At 34.8% G+C, this 17437-nt stretch overlaps 1 protein-coding gene across 3 annotated transcripts in view; it reads right to left on the reverse strand.

The window, feature by feature from the left end:
- LOC118343694 overlaps positions 1-8818 on the reverse strand; it is a 94695-nt gene extending 85877 nt beyond the window's left edge. The window contains exons 1-6 of one of the 3 annotated variants that reach the window (XM_035692938.1): positions 8311-8817; positions 7449-7502; positions 7234-7281; positions 6343-6381; positions 5596-5640; positions 3989-4382 (exon numbers count right to left, since the gene is read on the reverse strand). In XM_035692938.1, coding sequence (XP_035548831.1) covers positions 4269-4382; positions 5596-5640; positions 6343-6381; positions 7234-7281; positions 7449-7502; positions 8311-8793 — 783 coding nt within the window. In that variant the 5' untranslated portion in view covers positions 8794-8817 and the 3' untranslated portion in view covers positions 3989-4268. Of the gene's footprint in view, positions 1-3988; positions 4383-5595; positions 5641-6342; positions 6382-7233; positions 7282-7448; positions 7503-8310 lie in introns of those variants that run through there. The other 2 variants (XM_035692939.1, XM_035692937.1) reach the window with 2 other exon arrangements.
- Between the last annotated feature and the right edge of the window lie 8619 nt (positions 8819-17437).

Here is a 17437-nt window from a genome sequence, read left to right on the forward strand (position 1 = left end):
AAAAAATTTTCCCACCATTTTCCCAGTAAATGGCCCAAATCCATAAACCAACCATTTTCTGGGAAAATGGTACTTGTAACCATTAAATCATAAACCGACAACATAATCATTTATCGGACACTGTAGGCGGGAATCACAGGCGAGACTATACCACCATTCCTACCGTGTGCACCGTAGGCGGGAATCACAGGCGGGACTATACCACCATCCCTGCTTACCACCATCCCAACAGTTCCTTTCCACACAATAGGTACTTATCAGAGCACTGTAGGTGGGAATCACATGCGGGACTCTACCACCATCCTTACTTATCATCATCCCTACCGCATGCACCGTAGGCGGGAATCGCAGGCAGGACTATACCACCAACCCTGCTTACTACCATCCCTACAGTCTCTTTTCCTTTCTCTCAAACTAGTCAATCCAATCATTTCAAACATACTCAAAATCATTTCTCACATGAAAACCCAGTATTTTAAGTATACACATGAACATGTATGGAATTATGCGAAAATCTAGTTTTCATTTACAAACATGAACATACGTGAAATATGCAATGTACATGACACGACACAAATATCCAACAACCAACAAATCCCAACTTAGTACAGTCATACAAACAACTTCATCCTCCAACCCAACCGACCCCCTTACTCTTCGGACTTAGTCCGGCACAACCAACTAGTTCACAATAAATATGAGTTAGTGCAAAAAGACATTTAAATCTCAAACGTTCTTTGGGAAAATACTTACAACGCTATAATATACTTTTCGAAGGATCATAGAGGTGCAAGAGGTGGCGGCACAGCAACGTAACAGTGCAAAATGCACTATGGCTGTGGGTCCAAAATGCAAGATCTTGAATGGGGACAAACGAAAACTTGAGATTACTAGGGAAGGGCTTAGGGATGTTGGTGAAGCTAATGGTGGTGGTGGTTGGCTGTGGGTGGCGGCGTAGAGGGCGGTTGAAGTCCAAAAAGCCCAAAATGAAAATGGAGTTGGATGGATTTCACCGGTAGCGGATCTGAGCTGAGGATGGGTGGGTTAGGTAGCTGGGGATAGCCGATAGTGTTGTGAAGAAATGGTGGCCAATGGGGGCGCGACGGCGGCTTGCGAACACAAGAGGTGTCGCAGCTTGAAGCTGTGCGTGGGGGCTCACGGCGGCGCGAGAGGGGCTGGAAATCGAAGGGTGAGGTCGCCGGCCAGAGGGGAAGAAAACGAGAAGGGCGGTGATGCACACTGGAGGCTCATGGTGGACGGCGCACAGACGGGGAGAAAAAGAGGGGCTCGTGCACGGGAGAGAAGAGAGAGAGGAGAAAAGAAAATGAGGGGAAAAAGAAAAGAAAAAGAAAAAGTGAGGGAAAGAAATGAGATCCAATCCTCACATATTGGATCACACAAATGATCCAATGAAAAGGATTTCAAAATAACAAGTTCAATAAAATAATTTAAATGTAGTGCTTAAATGAAAATAAAATAATTAAATCTAACAATAAACTAATTTAAAATAAAACGCAATTTAAATAATGAACAATAATTAATTACAAGAAAACACATTGATTTAACAATTAAAATTCTTAAAATAATATCATGTAAATCATCTAAAATTGAAAACAAAAAAACTCATATTCTTAATAAATGTAATAATTTACTTAATCAAAATACACGTAAATACGGGATATCATAAAGAATGTTGATGAGCTTATGTGTAATGCATTTTGGAAATATAAGTTTAGATGTCATGAGCATTACAATATGTTCGAGAACAAGGACGACGCACGCCAAAATCCTTTTCAGGATGTTCGACCTTCAGATTAGGAGAAACTTTGTGATATGTTTGAGGATCTTGCATTTAAGGTAAATAAACAACTTGTTTTACATGTCATCGCTTATAATCTTTCTTGTTGATATTTACAATTTTTATGTAGGAGCAAAGTTCTACAAATAAAGCAAATAGATCGAACTTGAAGATTTATTATTATACAGGCTTAAGATCTTTTCACCGCATCTCTAAGAAGTTTGTAAGTTTATTTTTTTCTCAAGTTTATTGTTTGTTGTATTCTATTGACTTTATTTTTATAAAATATTTGTCATGTAGCAAGAGTCAGATAACAATTACAATCTGACAAAATTATATGCTACATCAGTAATTGTAATGGAGATTGAACTCATCCCAATGTCCGTGAAAATTATATAAGTATTATTATCTGTTTTAATTAAATGTATTTATATATTTGTGCCAATATTAATTTTTTTTATGTGTAGGAAAAAATGGATTCCCTGCATACTGAGTTTGCAATTGATCAAAATTTTACAACAAGTGATTATGTGGAAATTCTTACAATGGTTCTGAGTCCACTAAGCTCGTCCTCATTGTCCAAGGCTATCTGAGGGATTTGGGTCATTGTGTCAAGCCCTCTAGCTCGTCCTCATCGTCCAATAATGCCTCTAATACTTCTAGAGTATTAGAGGAAGTGAGGTCAGAGATATAGGAATTGAGGACAAACCAGTATGAGTTAGTTAGTTGCCCAACGAGTTGACTTGGAGATGTGAATGAAACAATAAGAAGAGTAACCAGCAAAGTTTTGGAGAGAAATGCAACTCTAAATGCAAATGCTTATGCAACAATTCAGGCCTCCAATCAACTAATTTAATTTATAGATCAGATTTTCAACTCTCTTTTGTATTATGAAAACTACTATTTTTATTTAGTTGCTTTGCATCTATGAGACTATTTTTATGTTTGTTGAACATGTACTAATGTATTTTAAGATTTTACTTATGTGTTTGATATTTTCTATTAATGGGGTGAAAAAAATATTAAATTGTTCAAACACAAAAAAACCATTCAAACGGTTAATAAGTGCCAACCATTATTCAAACGGTGTAATCAAGACATTCGAACGTAACGCCTAAACTGTGTTCAACAACCATCAGGCAAATCTAACATTACACAACTATTCGAATAATACACTAAATGTTCGAACGAATTTAAATGGTAAAATGTTTGAATGTCAAAATGGAAGTTCGAGCTATCAACTACAAGTGTTCGAATGTTAATAATTTTAGTTCGAACATTCAATTATATATGTTCGAATTTTATATAACATTTGAACTTATATTGTGACGTTTGAACGGAATCTTGTTCAAACTAAATTTAATCAATCGAACAAATGTTGTAGTGCATGATTTGACCAAAATTATAGACTTCTAGAGATGTGTTAATGACCCGATTATGTCACTTTATTGATTACACTTATTGGACCTTACAGACATTACCTAAACCTTATATTTGGCAATTATACAATGTATGATTTGTGATGTTTTAAATCCATTAATTTGAAATATTTCCACCACAATAGTTTCCTCCACAATGTATATGGTTTTTCTCCTCCAAAAGTAAGTTTAGTGTTATCAATGAAATCGAGATGTCATTTCTCTTTCTTTTTTCAAAAAAAAAAAAAGAAAAAAGAAATCACTCAGACTCATGCTTTATCTTGGTTGAGATTCATTACAAATATCATTTTCTCTTTTCAAAAATAATTAACAAACCTGTGCTGTAACAAATTTTGAATTAGTTCCAATTTTACAAATTCCAATCAATAAAGATAACAGAAAGCACATGGACTCCCACATGAAGATTTATAGTTCTCTTATTTCAAAAACACGAGATTCAATTTGAAAAATAAAAGAAAATTTCTCAATACTAAACAATTTTTAAAAAATAAACGAAATAGAAATGGCCGGTTTAGAGTAGTAGTCTCCCCTCCCACTGGACCACCAAGTGGTGGCGAAGTCCGAGTACCTCCATTGTGCTTGGGATTGTAACCTCATCTCATTTTGATATTGAAAAGTTGGCTTCGCAATAAATGATATTAATATATATATATATATATATATATATATATATATATGTGTTGCTTTGGCTCATCCCATTTTATTTTGATGGTTAGTCAACTTTTAGAACTATAAGGAAATTTGCCATAATTAAACTGTTCTTGAACTACTCCATTAATAAAGTTGTTTATAAAATTCAAGATGCTGTTTATTTATAGACAATGAAGGCATAGTAATATGATACAATATCTATCTAGACTAATGCATGCGTACTATGATACAATATGGCATATTGTCAATTTATACACATGCATGCACACATTAATAATGCTAGAAATGATAGTATTGAACACGGAATAACAATTCACAGCTTATAATTAACTTGTACTTTAATTTAAAGCAATTGCCAGATCTGTTTTACGTGATAACCATCACATGACACTGCAATTGTCGGTACTGTCAGGAGCCTTTGAGATGTCGCCTACTACTTTTGATGTCATGGTTGCAGCTTGTCTTGCAAAGAATTTTCTTATTCGATCGCGTTTCTAAAATTTGAACGATTAGAAATATAATAAGTGTGTAATTGATCTATAGAGCATATACAGAAAGCTTAAACAACAAATGGAGATTGTTGGTTCATCATTCTAATTTATCTTGCATGCATGCCCGAAATTAAAGAAAATGTCCAAAAAGAAATAGTTCGATGAAGATTTATAAGCTGGTTTCATGTAGAAGGGACTAAATAGTCATCATAATTCTTTTAATAATCTTCGAATCGACTTACCCCATTAGTAATCGTTCCCATAGAGAACATCTTCTTTATTCGTTTTAGTATGAAATGTAGATTAATTAGATTTAAGGCAGTCAAATTTTGACACAAAATAGACATGAAATAACACAATTAGGGTGAGAGTATTCCAGTTTGGGTTAATTCATGTCGACCCAAATTACCAAATCAAGAATCGGGTCGTATTGGAATCTAGTTTCTTTAAATGAAGGGGAGAGAGTATTCAAGCTTATGGGTCAATCCATTTTCTTTTGGGAGATAGAAATAGTCGATGTTGTTATCTCTTCTATGGTGAAAATTTTTGCTGATCTGTTCATTAAAGAAGCAAGATACTTAGCTGGAGAGAGTGACCAAGTCCAACAGTAGCAAACTGAGATCAAATGAATCCAATGTTTACATGAGAAAGATGCAAATGCGAAACTTCATGAAAACGAGACCATGCATAAACAACTTGGTTGAAAGCATAAGAGATATTGCTTATGATGTCAAAGATGTCATTGAGACATATGCCTTCAAAGATTCATCCATGAGGGGTGCCATACGTAGGCATAGAGAATTTACTCAAGAGGTTTGCTTGCATCTTAGCCAGGTCAAACGAGTAGCATGTGGTGTCCAGTTGACCCGATTGAACCCATATAAATAAATGAATTTATGTGTTGTGTCATGTTGACCTATATAATAAACTATCTGGTTTGGGTCAAACGTGTCTAACTTGTTTATTATTTATTTCAATTTTTGGTCAAACCAAAATTGATACCAGCCAACAAGACATGACTCTTTTTGCATTCTTAATTAGATAAAGCAAAATTACTTAATATTTATTTCACATATGAGCATATGAATTTATTAATTTTTCACCCCAATTATTTTACCTAGGAAATTAAAGTTTTATCAAATTTTTCAAAATCACATATCTTCTAATATAGTATTTGACTTTGATATCACATGGAAGAAGTGAATGCGAGAATTACCCGGTAACGAGGCATGTTTGCAACTTTTCGATTTGCAATTTTTTCCTGCATCAATTAAGAAGTTGCTTTTATAAGTAACAACGTCTCACATATAATTGAGAAATGTTTTCATCCGTTTAACAATGGTAATAGGATTCAAATCGACTTGTATATATAAAAGAGAAATTATATTTATAGTCATAGAGAATACAACTACCGCATAATCATTTTGAAAAAAAAAAGTAAATAAATACGAGATCTACATGAAAAAAAAAAACTAATTTTTTTCGTGTAAACCCCGCTCTTTTCCAAAACAATTGTGCGGTGCTTGCACATTTACGACTGTATATAGCTTTACTCTATATGAAATGTATAGATCATGTGTGTGCAACAAAAGTACTGAACATAAGATAGAGAAGTAGAAAACAATACTAGAAATGCTAATTGTATTTAAGAAAAACATATAAAAAAATTGATTTATTCACGAGCTAGTTATTGATATGCTGAAAATTATAAAATCTGAGACTCAAAATTTTGATTTTCAAAAGAAATCTAATAAATTGATTCTACGTTTTTTATAAATAAAACTGTAAGTATGTGTAACAGTAGTCATTAAATTATATTCATTTCTATCTTCTTGGTTTGGATGGTTTTCCTAGATCAATAAATTGGTCTTGGTAGCCAGAAGTCTAACACGTACGGTACGTTGCTAGCTAGCAAGCCTTTGGTCGACTTACAATTACATGTTAATTATAATGAGAGTTTTACCAGCTGGTTAGATGCATTTGCGACTTCTTCATGATTTTCCTACATCAAAAAATATTTGTTGGTCAGCAAGAAGTCACGCATGCATGGTTGATACACAAATTTAAACACACATGATAAGTACGCATGCATGCATATACATCCATATTACCATTATATTGCTTGTTGATATATGCAATTTTCTATGCGTCATTGCTTGTTTTGAAGAAGCTCAAATGAACCAAGTCAAGCTTATAATATGTGTTGTTTATTAGGGAAGAAAAATTCTATTTATAATTAGCCTTTGTGGATACATATATACTTAGTAATTATAATATATAGAATTCAGAACAGAAATTTTAAAATTTGAATTTTACAAATCAAATATTCTTACAATTTAAGTGATAAACATTGTGCACTGATCTATACACTAGGTTGATAATAGAATAACTTCATTAAGGAAAAATCTGAGCCAAGTCGAGTGTAAGCAAATGAAGGATGGATATGTTTCAATGAGAAAGGTATATGATTGAATATATTAGGATTAATTAGGAAAGAATTTTAGAGTATTCTCACACTTATCCTACAATATAAGTATATATGATTTTTAATGTAATTAAGAAGGGACTGATCCAATTGATTGAGAAATTTGAATTCCAAACCAACGAAATCGGTTTGTTCAAACTCAACTCGTTCCAAATTCAATATTATTTTAACCTAAATAAATAGTTACTATCCATTCCGAGTTAAAATAGAGAGGATAATTCTATTCCATCTAGGACTATGCAGGCACCCTTACAAAACTTGCATAGGAAAAAACAAAAAAATTCAATTAAAAAACACGAGATAGATCAAGAAGTAGAAGATATAAATATATATATATATATATATTTATATATAAAAAAGAGAGATTACCTGGTAATTAAAGTCATCTAAATCTGCTTCATGAGTTGCAATGTTTTCCTAAATCAAAAAATATATATATGATCACAAAGAAGTCGAGCCTTGCTAGCTAAGAATATATCGCGTTTATCATGTTAACAAGAGCACTGATCATAAGACTCCAATTTACTGGTATAAAATAAACAATAACGATACCATATTAATTAAGTAAAAGACATTAATTATACCTGATGATCCGATAATTCAGAGACATATTGACCTTCATTTTCATCGTCTTTGACCTACACCAAAGATCAATTGCTTTATCACAAAGTCACGTAGGATTAAGAAACTTGTTTTCTTTTTTTAGAGATATAAATAAAAGGACCATCATCATGTGATCGATCGTGGAACACGTACGATTGCCATACATGATATTAATTAATATATCTAAGAAGAAGCACAAGACATGCATATATTAGTCGATCGAGTAATGAGAAAGTAAAAAAATATATATTAAAAAATATTTTCTTAATCACGAAGTAAAATAAAAAGTTATAAAAATATTTTTATATAATTTTTTATTTTACTTCATGATTAAGAAAGTATTTTTTAATAATATTATGATTTTTTTTTTAAATATTTAAAATGGACATGCTACAACCCCGCTGGGGGCTTCCGTTGGGCTTAACATGTACTTTTCTATGTATATTTTTTTAATTTATTTTTTATATAGATTTTTTTTTTACACTTTTAAATATTTTTAAAAAATAAAATAAATATAAAATATCATTAAAAAACATTTCTCTAATCAGAAAGTAAAAAAAAAAATCATTAAAAATATTTCCTTAATCACAAAGTAGAATTAATATTATTTTTTATTCTATTTCGTGATTAAAAAAATATTTTTTAATAATATTATAATTTTATTTTATTTTTTAAAATATTTAAAATTATTAAAAATATCTATATAAAAAAAACTGAAAAAAATAGATAAAAAAATGCTATAGCTCAGCAAGAGCCCCGGCGGGACATGAAGCATTTTCCATAAATCTAACAGACATAATTATTAGTAGTACACTAACTATAAAGTCAACAAAGATGTTATACCTGAACTGGGTCTACTGCCGTTTCCGATGAGCGTTTGATGTTCCGGCGGAGTAAAGCGTAGTTGTCCAAGAAGACTGCATCTCCATGGTCATGCTGAATATTTTTTTTCCGGTAACACAAGGAGCAGAGGTCGTAGCTATTATTGGTGGAATCAAAGCATTTGATGCAAGTGAAATAGAGTCCATTAAGAAACGTTTCGCAGCCACGACAATACAATAGCCTCTTGCTTTGATACAGATAGAACAAGGTGATAAACTCGTCGAAATCCAGGCTGCCATCACCATTTACGTCTAGATCCTTGAACAAAGAACAAGCAACACTTTTTGGATAATTGTCTTGCAGGAAGAAATCCAAGAAATCATTTAGGCTCATGCTTTTATTGTTTTCCAACTTCATCTTTTTGAATTCATCCTGGGCTTTCTCCTGCTGCTGCTCTGTCAAGTTTTCGTAATAAGCTTTAGCAACCTCACGGATCTCCTCCATTTTCCCCTTACAATAATTTTGCAATTTTATTGTATGGACAACTCTCGTATTTATGCATGGGTTCGCTACATTGCCGAAGGCCAGTGGTTATGACTGAAAGGTACTGCATTTGTTCACATGCTGTCCAAATGCACCCCGAGCACATGCTTAGGTCACATGCTTAGGTCACATACTTAGGTCATCACCCCGAGCATATATATTAGCAATTTCTTTATTTTTTAAATATTAAAAAAATAATAATACCATGCCACCCAAGAATTGTTAACAGAGAAATGAAATTTGCAAGTAGTAAAGTAAGCAAGTATCATGCAATTCATTTAGAAAAAGTGAGTATACACGCTATGGCTACATTAAAAAAAAAAATTTAATTTTTTAATAATAAATTTTATATTTTTTTAAAACAATAAGAATTGTAATTACTCATTCTACGATTATATATAATATTATTTTTATATATAAGAATTGTAATCACAAATGTTTTTGTTTTTTTTAATATTTAAAAATAAAAAATCTTTACAACCTCCTAACACTCCACACTTCACATTATTTTTAATTTTTATTATTTTTTTTTTTATTAAATATTTATTATATGAATAATGAATAAAAAATTTGAAATAATTTAAAAAGAATAAACTCAAAAAAAATTTAAAAAAATATTAAAAATTTAAAAAATTTTAAAAAATATAGAGTGTGAAGTATGGTGAAAGTTGTGTAGTAATGCTCATTTAAAAATACTTCGATCAGTACCCCGGCCCTTCTCGCATGATAGCTGGACCCCTATGCAAAGGTTAGCGTTGGCATGCGTGGTTTTACTTTTAAACCACTTTTACTGCCATTTGCACAAAAAAGAAGTGGGTGGGGGAGCTCATAATTGGTATTAAAAACAAAAAGTGTCGAAGAATTTATCGGAAATATTCTCCATGAGGATAAGGCCTGCCTGCCTGACGAGTAATTGGTATTATTACTCAACTAACTTTTTTTCTTAGAGATAAGGCCTGCCTGAGGAGTGGGGACGATGATACATATTGAAGGTACCTGATGATGTAAACCCCCATCCTCCAGTCTTCTTTGACCATAACGCATTTTCTTTATTTTTTAAATATTAAAAAAATGATATTATATTGCTGAGAATTGTTAATGCAGAAATAAAATTTATAGTTATAAAATATACAAGTATTATATAATTTCTTTAAAAAGATGAGTAAACAAAACATTCACATGAAAATAATTTAATTTTTTTAATAATAAATTTTATTATTTTTTAAAATAATTACACAAACACTTACTATATATATAATATTACTACATGACCTACTATACTTTTTGCTATATTTTATAATGAAAAAAATACAAAATACAGCTAAAGGCACCATCACAACTCTCGATAACAATTCTCAATTCCTGTAGTATTACTCTAGAAAAAGAAATATTAGCACGTGACCAAACAGTATATTTGTTTTTGTTTTTTCTTTTAATATTTAAAAATACTTCGATCACCCCTTCTCACATAATGGCTGGACCCTTAACGCAAAGGTTAGCACTGGCATGGTTTTACTTTTGAGTTAGATTATTATGTCGTTTCTTTCTTATATCTGGGCATTACGTTCAGTAATTTTTTTTTAAATTTTTTTAAAATATTTAAATAATTTTAAAAATTAAAAAAAAAATTATCAACATATTTTAAATTACTTCTTTAATTATTAAATAAAAATAAAAATAAATTAAAGTGGAACAGTAAGAGTGAAACGGGAGAATAATTTTCCCTTTACTTTGGAAAAATTCGACGTGTCGCGGGTCGACGTGGCAGTATTTCGAAGAGAAAACCAAAAGTTAAAAAGTAAATATTGGATCGGGGCTGGGGAGCTCATAATTGGTATTAAAAAAAAAAAAGTGTGAGAATAATTCATCCGAACATAGATTGTCGATGATTTGAACTTTTTCCTTGGAGATAAGGTCTGCCTTCGGAGTGGGGACGGTACCAGATTAAAGGAACCTATTATATATATATATATATATATATATATATATATATAAATGGAGGACGAGGAACCCGCAAGAAAAATGGTTTCGATAGATGGAGGACGAGGAACCCGCAAGAAAAATGGTTTCTGGGTTTCGGAAGAAACCATAGATGGATGGACGACGAACCCGCACGAAAAACTTCTTCTGGGTTTCGGAACAAACGATCGATCTCCGTGAACGACGAACTTGTTGCAGGAATTTCTGAGTTTGAAGAGGGTTTCTGGTTTGCGACTGTTCTGTGAAATCTAAAATCAGAATAAAATGTTTTTGGCGCTATGAAATCGGCTCATTTGCCCCTATTTTTTTTTTTTTTAAATATAATTTAACGCTGACGTAGCCACGTCAGCGATTCCGCTACGGGTACCCCAGGCCGGGTACCTGTAGCAGTATTGTAATAGTACCCATCTCGATAATAGCACACAGTAACAAACAACTCATTGGAGACCACTCATTACATTTTCTTTCTTTTTCTTAAAAGATGTAATTTTTTTGTTTTTTTTATCAGCTAACTAGCGTGTTATATTTTTAAAACATTTAACGTGAAGAGTAGATTATAACGTTTCATAATTGTACTTTGCGATCATAGAACTAGCTATTACCTATATTTTAAAAATATTTTATGTTAAGAATAGATTCAACAGATTGCCTTTACTACGTCAAGAAATTTTATCCCAATTATCAAAATTTCAGAATTTGGAATTATATCATCTCTATATATACTTGATCAACGCATAGATCTAGATACGAACTCGGATACTCAGCAATATACCTAGATCCACATCCGAATTTTGAAATATAGGTCGATATCTATCAAGCTAAATCGAGAAATCAAAATTAAGTTGGATATCTCGATTTAGGCCAAGAATTTAAATCCAGATATTCGCACCACTCAAATTGTAACCAAATATCTAGATTTAAATTTATTTGACTTTTTTAATGAATTTCTTAATGGCATTTTTTTTGTTTTTTTTTTAACATTTTTTTCCTCAAGATCCAACCAAAGTACGTGTTTCATCAAGCACACAGATTGTTTTGTATTTTTTTTCACACTTCTTTAAAGGCTTGTTTTAGAGGCCTTTGTGCTTACTATTTTTTATATAATGAATACATTTATAGGCATTTTATAAACCTTTCATTGTCCATTCAATTTTTTATAAAATAAATAATACTTTAAATCACGAAACATCAATTTTACAAGAAACAAATCTATGGGTTTTTACGTCACAATGATCCAGATCCATGAGTGCAACCATCTTCAAATTTCTTCAATTGCTGATCTTAGGGAATTTCAATCCCATTTAAACGAATTTTGAACAATTTGACAGGAAAAATAAACAAATTAGTCAGTGCCGGTTAAAGTTTAAATGCATATAGTACAAAATCACATTGGATTCATGATTAATGCATTATAAATATCTGATATTGTTGGTCATGTATCATTTGCTAAGCAACGATCTTGAATAAAAGGCTGATTGAGCTAAAGAGGCAATTTATAAGACGTTAGAGTGCAATAATAAATGATTTGGTTACCAAAAAAAAAAAAAGAATAATATTTCATTTAATTTCATCTAATCTCATTTAATCATTATAGTTTTTTCAAATTTTTACACAAAATATAATAAATAGAAAAATTCTAAACATAAGCCTCATACCCTGCACACCACTTAAAAAATATATGATTTTACTTTTTTATCCTCATATTTCATATTGAATTGAAATATGAAATATAAGAATAAAAAAGTAAAATCATATATTTTTAAGTGGTATCTAAGATGTGGGACTTCTATGTAGCACAATTCTAATAAATAATTTAATTTTTTTAAATCCTAAAATATGAATAATATTAAAAATTAATATTTTAATATTATTTTATACAACTTTCGTCCCAACTGACTATATATCCAAACATTCTTATAATATAGAGAAATATTTGGAATCCCCATTTTGGATCCCAATTTTCTTACTTAGTGGTTAAGTGTTTTTAATTATGTCGTGAATTTTTTTAAATGCTTAAAGACATAAAAAAATATATATAAAAAAATAAAAACATTTAACCTAGCTAGCTTATCCGGACCCATCTTCGTGCTACACGGCTAAAAGACAAACACCCATCCTAATTATAAGCCAATAATTATGCAATAGCACCCATCTCAATAATGGCACCCATCTCAATAATGGCACCCATCTCAATAATATATAGTGCCCATCTGATCAATAATAGTACACCGTAGCAAACAACTCATTTGTGCTAGTGATCTTAATTGATGGATGGTTTCATTGGAGACCACTCATTACATTTTCTTTCTTTTTTCTTTCTTTCTTTCCTTCTTTCTTTTATTCCTTCACAAGTTCAAAATGCACAAGCACGAGTGCACGAAGACAACAAGGTAACTTCTTTCTTTGTGAGGTGGCATCTGTTGTTTTTATTTCTGTCATTTAATTAATACTAAAAACAAACCCTATATACCCTTTTATTTGCTTCTCTGAATCAAGTTCCTCTTGGCAGCCAATGATCAATAACTTTGGGCATTTCGTAGGATTTCAAAATCACATATTCCCTGCAATTGTCTAAAATCCTAAGTATCTTCATTAAGTATAGATAAATACCACCTCTGAATTTCTTGTTGGCACTACCAAAACAGACAAAATGATCTCAGCCTCTAGATTGTTGACATTTCTTGTTGGGCCCTTATGCAAAAGCTAGCGCTGGCATGGTCTTACTTTTGAAAAATTCTACGTGCCACGGGTCGACGTGGCAGTATTTTGAAGAGAAAACCAAAAGTTAAAAAGTAAAAAGGCGTTGGGTGGGGACTGCATGGGGAGCCCATGATTTGCACTTTTTCCTTGGAGATAAGGTCTGCCTTAGGAGTGGGGACGGTACCAGATTGAAGGTACCTGATGATCCCATCCTCCAGTCTTCAAACAGACATTTCATTGTATACACTTTTATGCTTCGTTTGGATCCCAAACTAATCTCAACTCATCATTACAATTTTTTCAAATCTTAATACAAAATATAATAAATAATTCAATTTTTTCAAATTCTAAAATAATGATAATATTAAAAAATAATATTTTAACAATATTTTATCATCTCAACTCAACTCAATTCAACATCCAAACACAACCTTAAACGACTGACCATAAGTCTTAAAGTTGCAAATTTTTTTTTTTTAATCAGGTAACTAGCTATCGTGTTATATTTTTAAAAAGTTTCATGTTAAATGTTGATGTCGTGTTTTGCAGGTCTGGGCAACTCCATGCCCTCAGTGCAGCGATGCAAATTATTTGGAGTCTCCGGTAGTGTTCTGGTGCGGTTGTACGATGGCGGCTCGTACATCCATGATGGTGAATGGAAAATAAATATTATGAAAGTAAAAAGAGACGACACAAGATTTACGTGGTTCGGCAATATGCCTACGTCCACGGGGTTTGCGGAGAGAAGTCTCCAATATAATATATATCTATTTACAATCACTCATAGATCATCATATCTCACTGTGTAGAGAAGGTTGGAGCTCTTCTTGTTGAGGGCGATATCTTGCTTGAGGGATTGCTTGAAGAAGAAGATCTGATTAAGGGAGAGCTCGGTCCCCCTCTCGAGTAGAAGTTGCTCATTAGTCTATATTTATCTTTTCATCTGGCTGTATACTTTATATATGTACACATTTGTTGCGTGTATCAGCTTCCTTCCTTGGCCTACTCTCTCTTTATGGCCTGCTCTGATTCTCCCTGCCATGACATGACTTTATCCCATTGGTGTGTCTGACTTGCTCTCCTTAATCCTTTCCTATCTCCCTTTGTCATTCACAGTCCATATATTCTTCTTGTCCCCTCTTTTATCCCGAGTGATATCTTGATGGGCTGGGCCCAATTTATGGGCCAATGTATTTTTCCCCTCAATATAACCCCGCTAATTTTTAGCACCATTTTGGGGCTGGAAATTGTAAAGAAAATTTGTTGTGCTCCTATCTCCTCAGCTTTCTTTTTTTGCTCCTATTTCCTTAATATTTATTTTTTTCGCTCCTATTTCATTAATATCTTCGATGAGTATGCGTGTGTTGTGAGTGCCCGAATGGTGCGGGAGATGGACTCGACCGCGTAATAGAGCGAGCGCGAAGCTCGAATGGTGTGGGAGTGTACTCGACCGCGTAACAGCATGAGCACGGAGCTCGGAAGGTGCGGGAGAGTACTCGACCACATAATAGCACGAGCGCGGAGCTCAAATGGTGTAGGAGTGTACTCGACCGCGTAACAGCGCGAGTGCGGAGCTCGAAAGGTGCGGGAGAGTACTCGACCGCAAAATAGCGCGAGCGCGAAGCTCGAAAAGTGCGGGAGGTAGACTCGACCACGTAATAGCGCGAGCGCGGAGCTCGAATGGTGCGGGAGAGTACTCGACTGCATAATAGCACGAGCGTGGAGCTCGAATTGTGCGGGAGGTAGACTCGACCGCGTAATAGCGCAAGCGCGGAGCTCGAATGGTGCAGAAGAGTACTCGACCGCATAATAGCACGAGCGGGAAGCAGGAATGGTGTGGGAGTGTACTCGACCGCGTAATAGCACGAGCAGGAAGCTCGAATGGTGCGGGAGTGTACTCGACTGCCTAATAGCACGAGCAGGAAGCTCGAATGGTGCAGGAGAGTACTCGACCGCATAATAGCGCGAGCACGAAGCTCAAAAGGTGCGGGAGGTAGACTCGACCACGTAATAGCGCGAGCGCGGAGCTCGAAAGGTGCGGGAGAGTACTCGACTGCATAATAGCACAAGCATGGAGCTCGAATTGTGCGGGAGGTAGACTCGACAGTGTAATAGCGCAAGCGCAGAGCTCGAATGGTGTAGAAGAGTACTCGAACGCATAATAGCACGAGTGGGAAGCACGAATGGTGCGGGAGTGTACTCGACTGCGTAATAGCACGAGCTGGAAGCTCGAATGGTGCGGGAGTGTACTCGACTGCGTAATAGCGCGAGTGCGGAGCTCGAATGGTGCGGGAGTGTACTCGACCGCGTAATAGCGCTAGCGCGGAGCTCGAATGGTGCCGGAGTGTACTCGACCGCGTAATTGCACGAGCGTGAACTCGCGAGAGTCTAATGACTCATTTTTCTTATGATGGAGATTCTATTTTTTATGGAGATTCCACTTGATGGAGATTCTGTTCGAGTTGTATGTATATAAAGAACCTTTTCTAGCTCCTTCTCTGTGGGCTCCTTATACCTTGTTTTGCCTTTGTTTTTTTCCTTGGTGATTGTTGTCAAAAGGATGAAGCCCACGGCTCGATCCTAGTGCTTCTCTCCCCGATGCACCTCTTCCTGCTTCTTAGCACGAAGCTCGGCAAGTCATTCAGACTGTGCTATGTGCTTCGTGGGTTGGTACTTGTAGGTTAGCAGGACCCGAAGGGCCCTGTTCCCTCACCAACGTGGTTCTTCCTTACTTTTTGTATGAAGCTCGGCAATTCATTCAGATTGCTCTTTGTGCTTTGTGGCATTTATAGGTTAGCAGGACCCGAGGGGCCCTCCTCCCTCACTAACGCAGTTCTTCCTTGCTTTTTGCATGAAGCTCGGCAAGTCATTCAGTCTGCATTGAGACTAGCTGTTAGCAGGTCCGAACTCATGGCTTGGTTCCTGTGCTTTATACTTCGTGGCTGATCTAGAGACCAGGCTTTGTTTTGGTAGGTCGGGCGGTTCTTGACCTTTCGCTCTTGGCAATTTGTTTCAATGATAGAAATAACTTTGTTAGTAGAAACAAAATTCACATGAACTTTGAAAGTAACAAACCAGGAGTTGTTGATTAGTCAGGGAGAATTCGTACTTGCTTACGCAGCAGTGTAGAACTAAACAGAAAAACCGAGCAGGAAATTCGAGCCAAGCAGGAAAAATAGCATAGTAGTGCAGAGCAGAATAGCTGAGCTGAGCAGGAAAACCGAATAGGAAAATCAAGCCGAGCAGGAAATCCGAGCCGACCAGAAAACCGAACAGGAAAATCGAGTCGAGCAGGAAAAATCGTGCAGCAGTGCAAAGCAGAATAGCGTAGCAGAGCAGAGCAGAACAGCTGAGCCGAGCAGGAAAATCGAACAGGAAAACCAAGCCGAGCAGGAAATTCGAGCCGAGCAGAAAATCGAACAGGAAAATTGAGCTGAGCAGGAAAATCGAACAGGAAATCTGAACCGAGCTGGAAAATTGAGCCGGGCAGAAAATCCAAGCCGAGCAGAACAAAAAAGTTTCATGCAAGTTGTGCAATTTTATTCGGCACGCGATAGGTGTAGCTGTCTGATGATTTTTGAGTTTTGCTTCGTGTGATGAAGTTTATTCTCTTGCGTGGTGATCTCTGAACAATAGTTTTCCCAAGCTGAAGGATCCGTGCATATATTTACCAAGCCGGGGAAACTTGTTCATGTAGTAGCCGAACTGAGTAGTTCGTGCATGTGGTCACCTCTGTCTGTGTAGCTTCACCGAGCTGAGTCACCCAGTTGAGGTGGTTACTAAGCTGAAGAGCCGAGCAAGTTGAGGGATCTAGCTGAGAGACATGTGCATATGCATATAAATCCTGAGCCGGTGGGCCCCGAGTAAGTTGTTCTGTCTTGAACTAGTGGGCTGCTGGAAGTTCTCGTGCAGGTTCTCTTCGTGC

This window comes from Juglans regia, chromosome 8 (assembly GCF_001411555.2).
Source record: "Juglans regia cultivar Chandler chromosome 8, Walnut 2.0, whole genome shotgun sequence".
Lineage (NCBI taxonomy): Eukaryota > Viridiplantae > Streptophyta > Magnoliopsida > Fagales > Juglandaceae > Juglans > Juglans regia.